At 41.5% G+C, this 16,763-nt stretch overlaps 1 protein-coding gene across 1 annotated transcript; it reads left to right on the forward strand.

Annotated features, from left to right (window-relative positions):
- The first annotated feature begins 2,238 nt into the window (after window positions 1–2,238).
- Window positions 2,239–15,345, forward strand: LOC117466281 (protocadherin-17-like). Its single transcript, XM_034109436.1, has 4 exons — window positions 2,239–5,006; window positions 6,104–6,162; window positions 6,313–6,482; window positions 13,534–15,345. The coding sequence occupies exons 1-4, from the start codon at window positions 2,538–2,540 to the stop codon at window positions 14,109–14,111; spliced, it is 3,276 nt and encodes a 1,091-aa protein (XP_033965327.1). The 5' UTR covers window positions 2,239–2,537; the 3' UTR covers window positions 14,112–15,345.
- The last annotated feature ends 1,418 nt before the right edge of the window (window positions 15,346–16,763 follow it).

Below are 16,763 nucleotides of genomic sequence, written 5' to 3' on the forward strand. Positions count from 1 at the left end.
GTCTGCTTCTTGAGGTGTGGTGCAACCAGCAACGGCACAAAAACAGAATAATAAACAACTTAATCTCACCTCTAATCATGCTTGTGCGGAGTGGTAAGTGAATCGCATGAAAGTGATGCCAAGATATTGCATGTTTGTCCAAATGAGCATATAGTTATTCCAACTTCTGTGGAATTACAACAGGTAGGATGTACACCAACATAATAATGAGCTTTCAAGTACGAAATCAATTCGTCATGAGACAAATGATGCATCCGTGTCTTTTTTACTGCCAACAAAGCCGAGGAGATGGAAGTTCATTCCAGGTTAGGTGCAGTGGTCTCATAGGAGAAAGTTATCCATGACAAAGTCGCCATTGTGAGGAAACAAGGCAGCCAAAGCCACACGTAAGGATGTGGCCTATTTATTATGGATATGAACCACCCTCTCATTCAGAGTTCAGATCATATTAAATGGTATGACTGTGACAATAGAGACAGTTGTCAATAGCAGTCCTTTCCTGAGGTTTTAACATAGACTGAATGATAATTAGTTCCCCTTTGTTGTCCTTATCTCTTACCTGCAGAAATGGCCAATTTATGCAGGCTGCACCCTGGCCAGGCAAAGTTGATGCTCCCACAGGAGGAAAGCAGCAATGGTTCAGACAATGGAAATGAACTCAGGGACAACTCAAGGTTGATTTAGATCCTGAGCAACATGGAAATAAATGAGGAAACAGACCACACTGAGCGCACCTGCATCCCCAAGGAGCCCCATGCCTCACTGAGATCTGGTCAAGTGAGAATAAAAATGCAAATGTCATATTGTTGAAATACTGAGTGAACTAAATGTCAGTCCATCTTTTCAATATGAGATATAAGATTGATGTGGATAGGCCATTGAACACAAGTGTGATAGCTGCAGAAGGCAGGTTATACCAACAGCTGTGATATTTGAGCATTGAAATAAGCCTTGTTTTTTCCAGAAACATAAGTAAATCTCTAATGTCCTTTACAGAGATTATCCTCAAAAACCCACAGTCTGTCCTTATTTTTATTTTATGGCTGGATTTTCTGAAAACATGGTGGATCACATTATTGTTCTCAATTATTGGTAATACACTTTAATTCACAATATGCAGAGCTTCAATTATACTGAACGAATGAATTCAAATAACAGTTAATCTTTATAAATCAACCCGTATATAATCATCATTTTTTCATCTTAAATTTTACATTTTCCACACCACGTTGCACATCTGATCCAATTCTCCCAGAATGACCACTTGTTAACTCACTGATACTAGGCTACTACATCATATCCAGGCACATTTCAGCGATCTATTCATAATCCCCAGCCAGTTCTCATCCACATGTATTAGGAGCAACATCCACCAGCACGTTTTTTCTTCTGATGCTGCTCCTCTGTGCGCGCACATCAGTAAATGAATCACGTAGCACTAGAACAGCCCTTCTTCATGCGATCTTGCCAGACCTATTGGAGAAACCCCCCAAGGCAAGATCTGTCACTGTTCACTCATTTGCTGGAAGACGATCAGAAACTATGTTAAATGCATCAAGAAATATACTGGAGTCTGTTATAAAGGCGTCGAGAGGATTCCGGTCAGATCTCACTGCGAAGGGAGCAGGTTTCAACAGTTGACGCGGAGAGAACTGAGCGCAGGAAAAAGCGATTAATTATGATTATCTGAAATCTTCCAGTGGCTCTTTTTCGCGTTTTTCTGGCAAACGATCACAGGGACAGTGCAGAAGAGCATTGTCCGAATGAAGGATGCAACAGCACTGGGTCCAATTGGACTGGATTATGGGATTACTGGATTGATTAAAGGACAATCATCGGGCAAAAGTCGCAGCCGTGCTATAGATGCTCTTGAATGACGGGAACACAAAAGGTTGGACAGGATAAACAGCTCTATATCCCGCTTTTATTCTACTTTGTGGCAGGGGCACACTGTATGCAACACAAGCAGAACCCATATGCAACAGTGTGCCGCACAGGGGGAAAAGTAAATGCATTGTGAATGGTAACATCGGACAATGCTGCATTTTGAACGGGCATGTCAGTATTTGCTGTAGCCTAGGTGTAGATGTCGCATGAGGGCAATGCGCTTTTGTAAGCTACGGTCTAACCTTCACCACAGAGATTCAAACGCTTTAACCTTGGGTGCAGTAGGGAATATTAATACTTTATAGTCATCGATTATTCATTAAGTCCCCCCCCCCCCCCCGTGAGGAAAAACAAAGCATTTCTCGTATACTATGTTGAATTTGATCTTTTATTCATGCATAGGGTGTCGTAGGGCGGTCATCTTTGTTTACAGAAAGAGTTCATTTTAGCCGAACGGCATGCGAGAGAGGTTAAAATAAAGATTAAAGGCGATAAGGATACACACATCGATTTAGCACCCACTTAATGTGATATCGGCATCAACCACCTGCCTGGTTTGGGTTCAGTCCTTTAGGTTCGCGTAATCAACAGGTTGAAAGTCAACGAGGATTTTTTTTCTGTCTGCCACTACCGCATATCCAGTTGAAGGGATGCGTCTCTCTGTGCCCTTTTTCTTTTTGCTGTGGGTTCAAGCCCTGACATTGAAAAATCTCAATTATTCTGTTCCGGAGGAGCAAGGACCCGGCACTGTTATAGGTAATATAGCAAACGATGCCGGATATGGGACCATGGAGAGGGGGAAAAAATCCAACTTCAGAGTACTGGAGAATTCTGCTCCACATCTGGTGGATGTTGACCCAGAGAGTGGACTAATCTTCACGAAACAAAGGATTGACAGGGAAACATTATGCAGGCGCAATCCAAAGTGCCAGCTCTCTATGGAGGTGTTTGCAAATGACAAGGAAATATGCATGATCAAAATTGATATACAGGACATAAATGACAACTCGCCTAGTTTTCCCTCAGATCATGTTAATATAGATATTTCAGAAAACGCTGCTGCTGGGACACGCTTCCCCCTGACTATTGCACATGACTCTGATTCTGGGGACAATGGGATAAAGACTTACCAGGTCACAAGAGATGATTACAATACATTTTCTTTGGATTTAAAAGTGAGGGGCGATGGGACTATATATCCAGAGCTGGTGGTTCAGAGACCTCTGGATAGGGAGGATCAGAGTCATCACACACTCCTCCTCACAGCAATTGACGGTGGGGAGTATCCAAGATCCGGCTCCATGCAAATCAACATCAGAGTGACTGATTCAAATGACAACAGCCCAGTTTTTGAAAAATCCTCTTATGTGATTGAGATTCTGGAGAATTCACCGGCCGGAAAAATACTTATAGATTTAAACGCCACTGACCAAGATGAGGGAAGCAACGGGCAGGTGGTCTATTCCTTCACTGGATATGCATCTGAAAGAATCCAAGATTTGTTTTCCATTGACCCAAATACTGGCGTAATCAAGGTCCAGGGAGAAATTGACTTTGAAGAGAATCCAATCATAGAGTTTGATGTACAGGCTAAGGATCTCGGGCCCAACCCGATACCAGGACATTGTAAAATTACAGTCAAAGTGCTTGACAAAAATGACAACTCGCCAATAATAAGTTTTGTCTCTGTACGGCAGGGAGCCATCAGTGAGGCAGCACCTCCAGAATCTGTCATAGCGCTAGTGAGAGTGACGGATAAAGACTCTGGCCGAAATGGCCAACTTCAATGCAGGGTGCTAGGTAATGTACCCTTCAGACTGCAGGAAAACAATGATAATTTTTACACTCTGCTCACAGACAGACCCCTGGACAGGGAAATGAAGGATGAATACAATGTAACAATCGTGGCGAGAGACAATGGGATACCTTCTTTGAACTACACTAAGTCGTTTACTGTGAAAATCTTGGATGAGAATGACAATGCACCACGCTTTACAAAGACAGTGTACGTGCTACAGGTGCCTGAGAACAACATCCCAGGGGAGTATTTGGGCTCTGTTCTGGCCCACGACCCAGATGTAGGTCGAAATGGAACAGTGTCATACTCCATTCTGCCTTCACATATAGGAGAAGTTTCAGTGTATACCTACGTGTCTGTTAATCCCACCAATGGAGCCATATATGCCTCACGCTCTTTCAATTATGAGCAAACTAAATCCTTTGAGTTCAAAGTTCAAGCTAAAGATGGAGGATCCCCTCACATGGAGAGCACCTCCATAGTCAGGGTCAATGTCCTTGACGTAAATGACAATCTCCCAGTTATTATTTTGCCACTCCTGCAGAATGATACAGCGGAAATCCCAGTGCCTAGAAATGTAGGTATCGGATACATAGTGGCTACAGTGAAAGCAGTGGACCATGACCACGGAGAAAGTGGACATTTGACCTATGAGATCACAGAGGGAAATGATGACCACCTGTTTGAGATGGATCCGGTGGGAGGGGAGGTCAGAACTGCTCATGCTCTCTGGGAAGAGGTCGCCCCAGTGGTTGAGCTGGTGGTGAAGGTAACTGACCATGGCAAGCCCCCCTTATCTGCCGTGGCTAAGCTGATCATTAAGGCGAACACAGAAACGGCAGCAGGAGGGGGTTCCAGCGCGAGCGGAGAACAGCAGCACTGGGATGTATCCCTGCCCCTTATAGTTACCCTCTGCATTATCTCTGTCATGCTCTTAGCAGTCATGACCGCCATCGCTGTCAAGTCCAAACATCAAGATAAGGAGACTGGGAATTATAACTGCCGCATGGCTGAGTACTCCAATCCTCCAGTGGGGAAAGGCAAAAAGAAAAGGATCAACAAGAGTGACATCATGCTGGTGCAGAGTGAGATGGAGGAAAGAGATTCTGCGAGCCGGATGAATGTGGTGAGCAGTCCTTCTCTCATCACTTCACCAATATGTTTTGACTACCAGAGTCCTCTGCCACTCACACTGCCCAGGTCAGAGGTCATGTACCTGAAAACCACTCCAAACAGCCTGACAGTCCCCCGGGCAGGTTGCCACTCCAGCTTTGCCGGGCTTAGTACAGACACTCCAGCAAATAGGATGTCAGTGATACAGGTAAGGAGGATGCTGCACTGTTTCCTTTATCTGCCCTTTATTCCCGCTTATCTGCACCCACTGCTTTGCCTTACAAATCTGACAAAAGAAAAGTAATCGTCTGAAAAAAAGAAACTCTGTCACTGTGAGACGTCCTTATTACCACTTGTTCTCACTTTGTTATGACACTTTAAAATATTCTCTGCATGATGCGATAACTGATGTGATAATGTATTCATGTGTTTTTAATGTTATTTCACTAAAGATACTCTCTTCTTTCTGCATTTGAGGAATCAGAATCATTTTGGAATTTTTTCCAAGTACTCTCTTGCAGAATGGTACAGGTGGCGTGCATAATTAGAATCCTCTCAGTTAGACATGCAAACAGTGTGAGTCTTGAGCAAGGATGTTGTGACCCTGCCAGATCCACTCCTATAGAGTGAAAACAAAACCCTGTCTGAAATGTGGGATTGGACAGGTGTTTGAGCAGCTTGTCCGAACACATTACTGAACCAATGTGCAACAGACAGCTAGATGCACACAGCATAACCTTACAATCGCATTTTTCGCTCCCACAAATATGGGTCAAAAGTTGGCATGATAGCACCATTAATAGGGTCCACCCATGCCTTGCAGAGATGGCAGGGTTGTAGCCAGCTAACATGCTAATTTGACAGCATGGGCTTGTACTACTGTTTAGCACAACAGAATTATCTGTTGCAAACGATGTAAATATCTAGGACAGTCTCACAGACTTGGAGATGATAACACAGATGACAAGGCCTGGCACTGTTACCAGTCACTAGGGTACGTGGGTGTGATCAACACAAACACTTTATTCTCAAGATAGGGGAAAAGGATGCTAATGACAGTGGCTAATGCTTTTCTTCTTTCCCGTGCCAAGTCCCCACATATGGTCAACAGGAGATTTGTTCTTATCATGCCGTCATCACTGGCAGCTGCTTTATAGGGATATTGACAGCTTTCAGGTGTCATGATGAAGATATAACAATTGTTTATATTCCTGTCTAAATGTCATGTTACTCTGGGGATTGTTTAACCTTGCATGCAAATGTTACTACGGCCAATGTAAAATAATATTTTCCTTTCATTTCTAGACTGAAAATTTCCCCTCAGAGCCCAATTATGCTGGCAGCAGACAGCCGTTTGTTCAAAGGTAAGAGCTTGTTCCGAAGCTTTCTGACCAGTGCATTTAGCTTATTCATCTTTGTATCAAGCCAGCTGACTGTGGCTATCAGATGGGAGCACTCACGCAGAGGTAATGGCAACTTATGTTTCTTTTTTTCTCCCTTCCATTCTGCTGCAGCTCAACATTTAAGGATGCAGAACAAGCAAGCCTCCGAGACAGTGGCCATGGTGATAGTGACCAGGCTGATAGTGACCAGGATACTAATAAAGGCTCACAGTGCGACACGTCTGCTAGGGAGGCCCTCAAGATGAAAGCAACAGCAATTAATGGCCAGCCTTTCGAGCAGGGTGAGTGGATGCACTCTCTTCCTGACATCTTGAAGATGTCTTACTGACTCTTGTACCACACATTTCTATGCTTTATGCGCTGAGAACATGCAGCTCACTTGTGTTTAAGTGGAAGTCCACCAGCCTCTGGGTATAGTCAAACCACACATGTGGTAACATGGAAGATGTAAATCCACACTGTTATTAGATGCAGGTGCTATTACTTTGTACATTGTAGAGAGCCTGAGGTGAGTTGCACGGATGACATCAAGGCAGCGGAGTGAAAGGTAGATGGTAGTTTAAAAAGATAAAAGAGTCCATTGGCTGAAGGTAGAATGTTCAAACATCTTGTGTGGGATGTTGCCATCAAACAAGCTCATATGAATGGCAAAGTGAACCACGTCTGTGTCTCTTTTGATCATGTCATTATTTGAACACAGATTCGCTGCATGAATGTTTTGAATAACACGACAGAGAAAGAAAGCATGATAGACACTTGCAGTGCAAAATGACAGGTATTTCTGGTGCAACATGACAGTGAGAGAAAGTGTTTCCACCTTTTGCTTGGAAAGATTTGCTCAGTTATTATAAGTTTTGCTGCTGTGGTTACACAGTCTTGAAAAGGAGCTTTGCTTTGCAACTGAAAATAGAAATGTAAAATTTGTATTTTGCAAATATGAAACAATTGGCACTGCCGTGAGTATAATCACAGGTGATTGTCAATCTGTTGCAACCTGGCTGACCTGATATGGAACTGATATATTTAGCTTTTGTGGTTAAAAAATGAAAAAATGAAAGCACCTCTCACTGGTGAGATAAAAGATAATGGGTAACTTCACTGAAGTGGTGGTGTTTCTCATTTCCTTTTGTGAGCCTTGCAAGGGAATGGCTCTGGTCATCAGGTCCCTGTGCAGTACTTTCCACACCTTTACATTGCTATGGAATGTTTGTTTGTGGCATGCTCAGGAGGGCAGGGATGGAAACACTCTTGCAGCTACCAGTAGGATGTGTGAATCTCTCTCTCTCACTGTCTCTCTCACTTGTGTGTGCATGTGTGTAGACGTGTGCACACTATGAGGAATTATGGGAGACCAAACTTGACTCTGTGGGAGGTGTAAATTCAATCACAATTTTTGTGCAGCACATTTCTGAATCTGATTCTGTCCTAGTTCTAAGGCCAATGAAATAGACAGACATTGCAAGAGATGTTTTGTACATGCGAGACATAATATTTACATGTGCAGCGCTGACTTCTGATTGACAGGAATGTCAGTTAATTTATAGCCCTGCATTTGTTAGATAAGAGAAATGCAGAAAAGTAGGGCATTGCTTTTCATATTAATAGGTTTTGCTAATGCATTTCCTGTTCGCATGTGGGGAATAGTTTAAAAAAACAACAACTAATAGCTAGATTAAATGGTGTTCTCTCTCGGGGCTTGGTCAGTTGAATGGTGTCAGTGACTGCTGAGTACAAGATGGAAGATCTACATTACGCATAATGCCTTAGACCTGATCACACAAAGCATCACACTTCAACCCACACAATCCTACTGTCTCTCACCCTCACTCTCACACACACATACACACATGCAGGTACATGTATTGAACAACAAAGCCACTGTTTTGCAGATTCCGACACGATAGCACTATTATCCAAAAATGGCGACACCACATCATTTTTGTTCTAAATGCACCAACATAAAAGCTTGTGCGTTAAGTAGTATTGCTTTTATGTCTTTACCTTTACCATCCCTCTAGTCTCCTGGCTGCTTTGATACAGGTAATATATGCACCTGTGCAGCCTCCACTATCATGCACTCTGAATATTTATTCACTCTCACAGACACCAGATGCACAGTGGGTATGTTGCTAGGCTTTCTCTGATTCTATTTATAATGGGCAGGCAGTTTCTTTGTTTTTTGAGAACATGGTATTTTTCCACTCACAGTTGCCCATCAGATCACAGCTATTTGATCACTTTGTCATGATTCTATTACGTGACTATGTAAATGCAGTGCACTATATAAAGCCATTGTATAACTATGTCATTGTAGAGCCATTATTTAACACATTTATTCAGTGATAAGATGGAAATGGAAGGCCAATGCCATTATAGATGAAAGCACCCTCACTTCCCTTTCCCCTTTAATATCTGTTTTTGTTTTGTTTTTAAACAGAAACAATATAGCGTGACTCACAGTCCTTTGTTACATATCTTTTACATTTTTTAACGTAATTAATACATTGTATAGTGATTATAAAGGTGTGAACAACTAATTAAAATCTGTATCTCTTATAAACATTATGGATTTCATATAAATGTGCAGGCATGATCCTTAAATTGCTCCTGGTTATATAGCGAGACAAATAACACAAAAAAAGAAATACCTTACTGGGTTTTTCCTTAACCTTCTAAGCACATACTTCCCTTTGCATCAGCATCATCTGCAACCCCTCTGCAGTGGTGATAGGTACCGTGGAAATGAATTCAGCATCTCCCTGCTTCTCCCCGCTTATGCTTATTGTTCTGGCTTCGTGTATCCCTGTACAAAACAAAAATACTTTTCTCTATGAAAAAAAGACGGGAAACACAAATGCGCGGTGCACAGAGCTGTAATCTGGGCTGTAGTTGCTTCAAAGCGTAGCAGTTGAAATATGCAGGATCTGTGTTGCAGTTTTGCCAAATCAAAGCCATCATTTAGTTCTCCCGTTTGATGTAAAATACGTTTTGAACTCAAATGTGCATATTTTTTTCTTCATCTCAGTTCTGAGATAGCCCAGAATGGTCTATGATAAGAATGTAACAATGAAAGTTCCCACAGTATGTAACGGGACAAAGGAAAACAATACAGCTTGAAACCCAGAAAGCAACATTAAGGTAAAATACAGTTGGTCTTTCTTCTTAAAATCAATAAAGGCTTACTCTCATCTGTAATAACTAGTATTAAATAGAAATCTTCAGTTACAACTTGCACATTTTAATTTGATAACAATGAAATAGTCTACTCTTCATCTGCAACATATGCTACTCAGCTGACAGTAAACGTGTCCATATTTGTGAAAGGTATTACACTTCAAATACTGCGCCATCAATGTGAACTCCTATAGAAAGATTGAAAAACCCTGAATTGATTGTTAGGGTAATTTAAGCCAGTTAATAAAAAGATACCCCGTGTATGTTGAACCATAAGGGTACCATTAAAACATGTGCACAAACAATAAATATACAGCCCAAGCAGACCGTCACACACTGCAATGGTATACACAAGGTATACATAATATCCAGTTAAATTGCAATAAAACAGTGTATTCCGATCCAGTTAGGATGTGTGAGGTATAATTGTATCTGAATTATTATATTATCTTAAATAGAGTTTAAATGTGAAGGCTCTTCAAACCTGATTGAGTTTCTTGAGGAGCAAATCATTTATTTGTATGTGAACATTCTTTGTATAAAACCAAACAAGATGCACAGTGGGCACATTCATGGGTACAGGTGCAGAACAAAAAGCAGCGTGCACAGGAAAGCCGAGGTTCTGCGCACTGTGACATTTGCCATCTATTACTTTCTCCGGCAGACACCCATGTGAACACAAAGCTGTACCTTCACTTAGATCTCATGATACAAAATGACACCCATAATCTCAAAACTATTTACTGCGCACATAGGAAATGTAGACATGCCATTTCTTTTAACATACTTAATGTAAGCATTCTTTATTAAATCTGTAAAACAGTTATGGTTTAAAATTAACAGCCCCATTCAGCATGTTAAATCTCTGCCCAGTCATCGAATAATTAACTGTTCCATGTTGTCCTGTGGCTGCTAGTGGGAGTATGTGTGCACGTGTGTGTGTGTGTGTGTGTGTGTGTGTGTGTGTGCGTGCGTGCGTGCGTGCGTGTGTGTGTGTGTGTGTGTGTGTGTGTGTGTGCGTGCGTGGGAACTTGAGCAGCAGATGTGATAGTGGTACTTTTCATTTGAGCTTGCCTTATGTTATGTGTGGCACTAGGTGCCGGTTTTCCCATCTCTTGGGGGCTCTGTAGCAGCGACGGTGTCTTTTTCATTTATCTTTTTTAGTTTGAACATCCTCCAGCGAACTGGCCGATGCTGGTGTGTGAGGAAGGTACTGCTGCCTTTGTACTAGAGGAGCTCCCCACATCTTCTAGGTAGAGCCTATCGTGTAGCGCCTTCACTCGTTTCAGGCTGATATTCTGCTCCTCATCAGGGTTAGGTTTAGAAATGAGATCAAGTGCCTCTTTCACAGTTAGTCAGTTGCTCATAGTCTTTGATTTCACAGAATGGCATGTGAGCAAGATAGAAAAAGCCTTATGTATAGACCAAAGCTACGAGAGCTGATCAGTGGTCTATCAAGCCATGATGTCATGAGATGAAACAATCTGGTTATTCAAATCTTTGGAAAAAAAACATGTTTAGTGTTTTTGGTAAACATTTTTTAAGGCTATTCGGCTCCTGCAGATTATAATATCTTTATAAAGTAGAACATGTTCTCGATGTGGTGTGTTTAACCGGCTTATTAAATCATTTTTGTATAGTTGTAGTTTGACAGAAAACATTGTAGACATTCTAAATAAATAATCAAATTCTGACTAATTCAGCGATCATAGGCTTTCTACATTTTGTTTTCATTTCTAGCGTTAAGGATGTCATTACCGCCTCATGGCAATGATAGCAAAGAAAACACATTTATTAGAGGAAGGTTAAATTAGTCATCAAAACAATACATGCCTGCATGTGTAACAAATGAAGATAAAGTGTCCTTTACTAGCAATTTACTATGACATTTTGCCTTATGCCACTACAAGCTAAATATCTCCATGCATCATTGTCAAATTAATGTTGATACCGTGGTGTAATGGGAAAACAATGACACCTTCTTCATCATAACACCGTGGAAATTGGCTCATTCTATGATGATCTCTGTGTGCTTATTTCATGTGTACCAGGGTTACATGTGGTGTGAAATGTAAAAGACTGATTTACAGCACCAAGATAGAGCCTTAACCCTGGCACCACATTGTTCGACTGACACTGTACAGTCTCTCGCACATGTTGTATGATCCTGCGGCTGTTGGCTTGGTGTTCAGTGTCAAGTAATGCAGCTTAACTACCGGCATGAAATAAACAGGGAACCACTTTAATTAATGACAAAAGTTGTCAAGAATTTAAAAAAAGTGTTTTGTTCTTCGGATCAAGGGACATAAATAACAACCCCTCAATTTGAAATGCAACTAGTGTTAGTCTAGTGGCACTGATTATTTCAATGTGGACTTCATTTAAAGCTCATGCACCCTTTTCCTCCAATGTTCACCGCACACCCGTTTCCACACAACACAAACTAGTTAGTATTTCAAGAAACCACTGTTGACATCTTTAGTCAACAAGGTCCTCTTGTGGCAAGGATAGGTCACAATTAAGCTTCATTAATAAGGAGTGAAATGAAGAATGGGCAAACATGCAAATGAGCTGCTCACAAAGCAGAAGAGTCCTTCAAATTAATTAGAAAAATGACTAATGGTCAAACTAATGAGTGTTTGTGCTACAAGTTATGATTCCAAGATTCAATTTCACCTTGAATTTGAATATTATAATTGTTTCATCCAATGTTTGATTACCCAACATTCACACCTATAAATTCCCATTTATAAGTAGTGAAAAAAACTAAAATAATAAGCCCTAACAATATTATAACTAACAGCATAACACCAACAACCGAAACAACAGAATTTCTCAGCACTTTCTGATCATAAATCAGTTGTCTATTCAACACAAACCGCTGCTGCTGAAAATGTAAATGAACTTCACATCACTTCCTCTGCACCAGATGATATTTTCCAGGAAACACCTACACAGGTTGTTGAGGATAGAAGGCAGAATAATGTTTTTAGTTTGCTACTTGACCAGCATGACGTCTGTATGATGTTGACATTTTAATGTTGAATTGTGAATGATGTCTGGAACAGAAATGCCTGATTTACAAAACCACATTGCTACATTTGAACTCTGCAATAGCTGCTGCAACAGGCTGCTTCTTCTTATTTAAAGGTCTCATGTCATGCTTTTCCGGTTATTACCCGTCCCCTTGTGTGTTATGTAGCTTTTTCTGCATGTAAACGGTCTGCAGAGTCACAAACCCTCAAAGTACACCCTGTAGCGAGTAAAACTCTAACACAGAAAAGACCTGTCGATGCTGCTCCAGAACGCCTCAATGGAGATTTTTCTTTTTCCATTTTTCCCTTCCGGGGCATATTGACGTAACGAAGTCCAATGGACCAATCCGTGGAGCTCCGCACACACACACACTCAGTCAGCCTTATCTTTTCTCAGCCGCGGTGCTGCGCAGAGCTCCGTACATACACACACACACACACACTCGGAGCTCAGGCTGCGAGTGTGTGTGTGTGCTCAGGCTGAGCTCCGCGGTGTCTCGCTGTCTCGCAGTCCCCACGCAGCAACCAGGAAACGACACCAGTAATCCAGCTCACACTGTCCACTCCTCGAGCCCCACAGGGCGGAGCAGCGATGAGCAACGTCCCGCCAACACGGCACCCAGACCCCACGCAGCATTCTCATCGGTGTGTCATTACTGGTGTCATTTTCTGGTTGCTAACAAATGCCATTGTAGCACATAAACACTGAGGTTCAGCTGTAACGGTGGTGGACTCATCAGAACACAGTGGGTGAGCTGAACAATCAGAGCACACTGGGCTCATAGGGAGGAGGGGGGTGGGGGCAGGAGCTCCAACAAGCCGTTTAGGACAGAGAGTGAATACACATACTATACAGAGATGCTGTGAGAAACCAATGTTAGACCTCAGCAATGGAATTATGATCACTAGAAATGGCCATGACCATGACATGGGACCTTTAACACAGGAACACGATATATAGAAAGATACTATTCTTACAAGGTTTTCAGAAATAGTATGAATAGAACAAATGTGTGTGTGTTGAATTGTTTTGTTTTTGTCGCTCATCCTTCTACATTTTCTTCTAGGTTGTTTACTCTTACCCCAGCAGGCTCCAATAACAACTGTTTAACTGTTTTTGCAGAGCAAGACAAATCAGTCCACTGCACAGACGAATGCCGTGCACTGGGACATTCTGACAGATGCTGGATGCCAAAGTTACGGGTAGGAAGCCAAGCAGACAGCGCCGATAATCGTACCAACCTTTTCATCCCTGTGGGAATGGATGCCATGGTAGAGACAGAGATTTATGGCACCATCAGCTGCAGCAGCAGAAAAACCCTCAGCACGTTTGGAAAGGAACAGCGGGACAGTACAATCCTCGTGGCCAATGTCAAACCTTACTTAAAATCGCAGCGTGCACTAAGCCCACCGCTACAGGAGAGTCTCTCTGCCTCCAATAGTCCCACCAAGAGTAGTTTGCCCCTGGACTTGGCCAACCAAGAGTCCAAAGAAGAAAGGGAGGGGGGCTCAGACAGCAGTGCCTATGGGCCTCCAGATGGTCAGTGCTCCCCCCTGCACACCGAGTTAGAGGAGCCCTCCTATCTGACCTGCGAGCTCAGGCCTAAGTCCCTGTCCAGCAGCCTCATCCACAGCTCCGCCATCAGCCAGGAGTGTGGGGGGTTAGATTTTGCGCTCGATCCGAGGGACTCTGGCAACTGACAGGTCAGGTGATCCAGCTCGCTCTCATCTAACAGAGGTGTGATGATGATATCACAGATTGATGATCAAGAGGTGATTTATTTTGACCCACAAGAGGTGTTCAGACACGCATTGTATAACCAAAAACCATCTGCTTTGTCTGTTTGTTTTTTAGTTTGTGACTTGTTGTGTTTAGGTGAAATATGTGTCTTTGACTGCTGTGAAGGTTTGGGGGGGAAATCAGTGCTTCGCTGACTTCAAGTGTTTTCATGGTGTACTGTACCTGTCAATTTAGATGTCTGTATTTTACACATTTCAAGCTCAATTGTGTGAGGCTGTGGAACAAATTGCTACTGTTAAGCTATTGAGTCCTGTCTGCTTTTGTAAAGTGAAGCTTCCTGTCTCCATTTAGTGTATAAGGAACATCTCTTTGAATATCACAGACAACTGAAACACATATCAGTGACGTTAAATACAGAAGTGAAGTGTCTTATGAACTGTAAATGGTGGTGCAACAGGGAATGTCCCTTTTCATAAAACCATTTGAGGTTCCTATAAAACCAGTTTTCTAAGAATGTATTTGTAATTTTATTGTTGTCCTCTGCAGTTTATGTGAAAATAAGCTGAGCTTACACGTGAATGTGGGCTTCTATATGTGTTGTGTATTTTATTAAATTTGTATACACTGTGTGCATGGAAGGCAATTATTTTTGACTGGTGACAACTTCCAAAGCTGTCATGTTTTTTTTTGTATGTGAGAAAAGTGAATTTGTGTCTACAAGATGCTTAATACGTGTTCATGACAAAAATCCCTCTGCAAACGGGCCATCTTTACCTATTTACAGTATACCAGTACATGTTATCTAGCAGTAGAGCTTAGTTTACTTCAAAAAATCCCAATTAACATTTTACACAGCTATTTATATTCAAAAGCGCAAATAAAAACAGGCACTGTGAATTAGTGCACCCAATGAAAAAACGATTTGACTTGATCTGCTCAATGCTTTTATTAAACGTAAACCCATCTCACATTTAAGTTCCCTCAAAGTCATCAGTTTATTTACGATTTTGTCTGACAAATAATACATCTAAGAAGGAAAAGAAGTTTGCTGCAATTACCAGTTACAAGCAAATACCTTTTTGCAATATATTCTTTGATGAATAAAATGAAATTTGAATGATCTCCTTGGGGGAAAGTGGGTCATCGCTACAGCAAAGGAATGAACAAATAGTACATTAAAGGTTATCAAAAGTACATTTAAAAAAAAGGATTTATACAACAAATAAAAAAAACTGCATATATGCAAAAGAGCTTTCCAGTTGTCAATCCTTTGCTCCATTTCCATAAAATGTACAAGAGCACATGTGCAAATGTTTATATGCACTCTGCACTATTTAGTATGCAATAAAATGCAGAAAGGGTGGGTGTCGTGACAGAAGGCCATGGTCTGCAGACATTCGAACAGCTTAACTACTGCAATCCATCATTTGCTCATTTCTATTGACCTGTTTTTCAAAACATAGCTGCTTCTTAATATTTCAAGCAAAGGAGAGTGACATAAATGTTGCTATGACCAGAGTAATTTTATTTTTAAAACCTGGTCTATATAGAGTGATTAATAAACATGGGTGTAGCCATGTTTACCGAGGCAGATCACTACACTCAAGAATCCTGGAAATATAATCTTTTCTGTCTTTTATCTGCAAAACAATCCCACAAAAGTCTGTTTATTTGTATTTCTTAGTTTAGTTTCTCCATCTGGAGACACTGACTTCTGTACCCCAGCCCGGTGAGCGGTTTGAGAATGCCTTGTTTTTCATGCACTCTGGATAACAGAATCCTGTCATCTACTGAGAGCTGACTATAAGTACAACTCAGTTTCTCCTCAGGGAAAACACATTAATTTGGATTTTCATTTGCATTTGTTTTGGTGCTGGTATTGACACAATTCCAGACCTAGATGTCTCATCTCAGCATGCAGCTCTGATGAGCTCATCTGCATAAGTTGAAATACTCTTTGAGAAGGAGATTGCGTGGGTCACAGCAACTCATCCCATTGAAATACAGACAGAAACATCACATCATTGTATATGTATCAGTCCCAGGGTATCTGAACACGGGGGATGAAGACAGGTGAGCAGAATGTCAAGGAGAAAAAGGGTTGAACCATTTGCTGCGACACTTATTTTTTAGCACTACTGTTTTACATCACAAGGAATTAAAACAGGTTAAACTTCCACTTCTGCCATAATTATACAAAATCAGCTTGAACGAAACCCTTTCTTATTTAGAAATGTGCGTGCTACAGTACTGGTGTTTTACAAACAAGTGCTATGTTGTTGAGGAGAGCTGAATGCAGATTAAGGACTAGCATGCAGTGGGGAATGAATATGACTTGTCTCTCAGAATGATTACATTCACACTGAAAGGGAATTACAGATAATGGAACAGATCTGTGTAATACCTCCATTCTTCTACATTTTACATACACAAATGATCTATTCAGATGAAAATGGAATGAGCAGTGTACCATTCAGTTGTGTAGAATTGACATGCTCACCCTGAGTACTTAAGCTTTTAATTCAATAATTCAATAACACAGCTGATTAAGAGCTTGTCTTCCACCTCCACCAAATGCTATGGGAGATGGTTCCACTTGGCTGGGAACTGTT

This window comes from Pseudochaenichthys georgianus, chromosome 21 (genome assembly GCF_902827115.2).
Source record: "Pseudochaenichthys georgianus chromosome 21, fPseGeo1.2, whole genome shotgun sequence".
Taxonomy (NCBI): Eukaryota; Metazoa; Chordata; class Actinopteri; order Perciformes; family Channichthyidae; genus Pseudochaenichthys; species Pseudochaenichthys georgianus.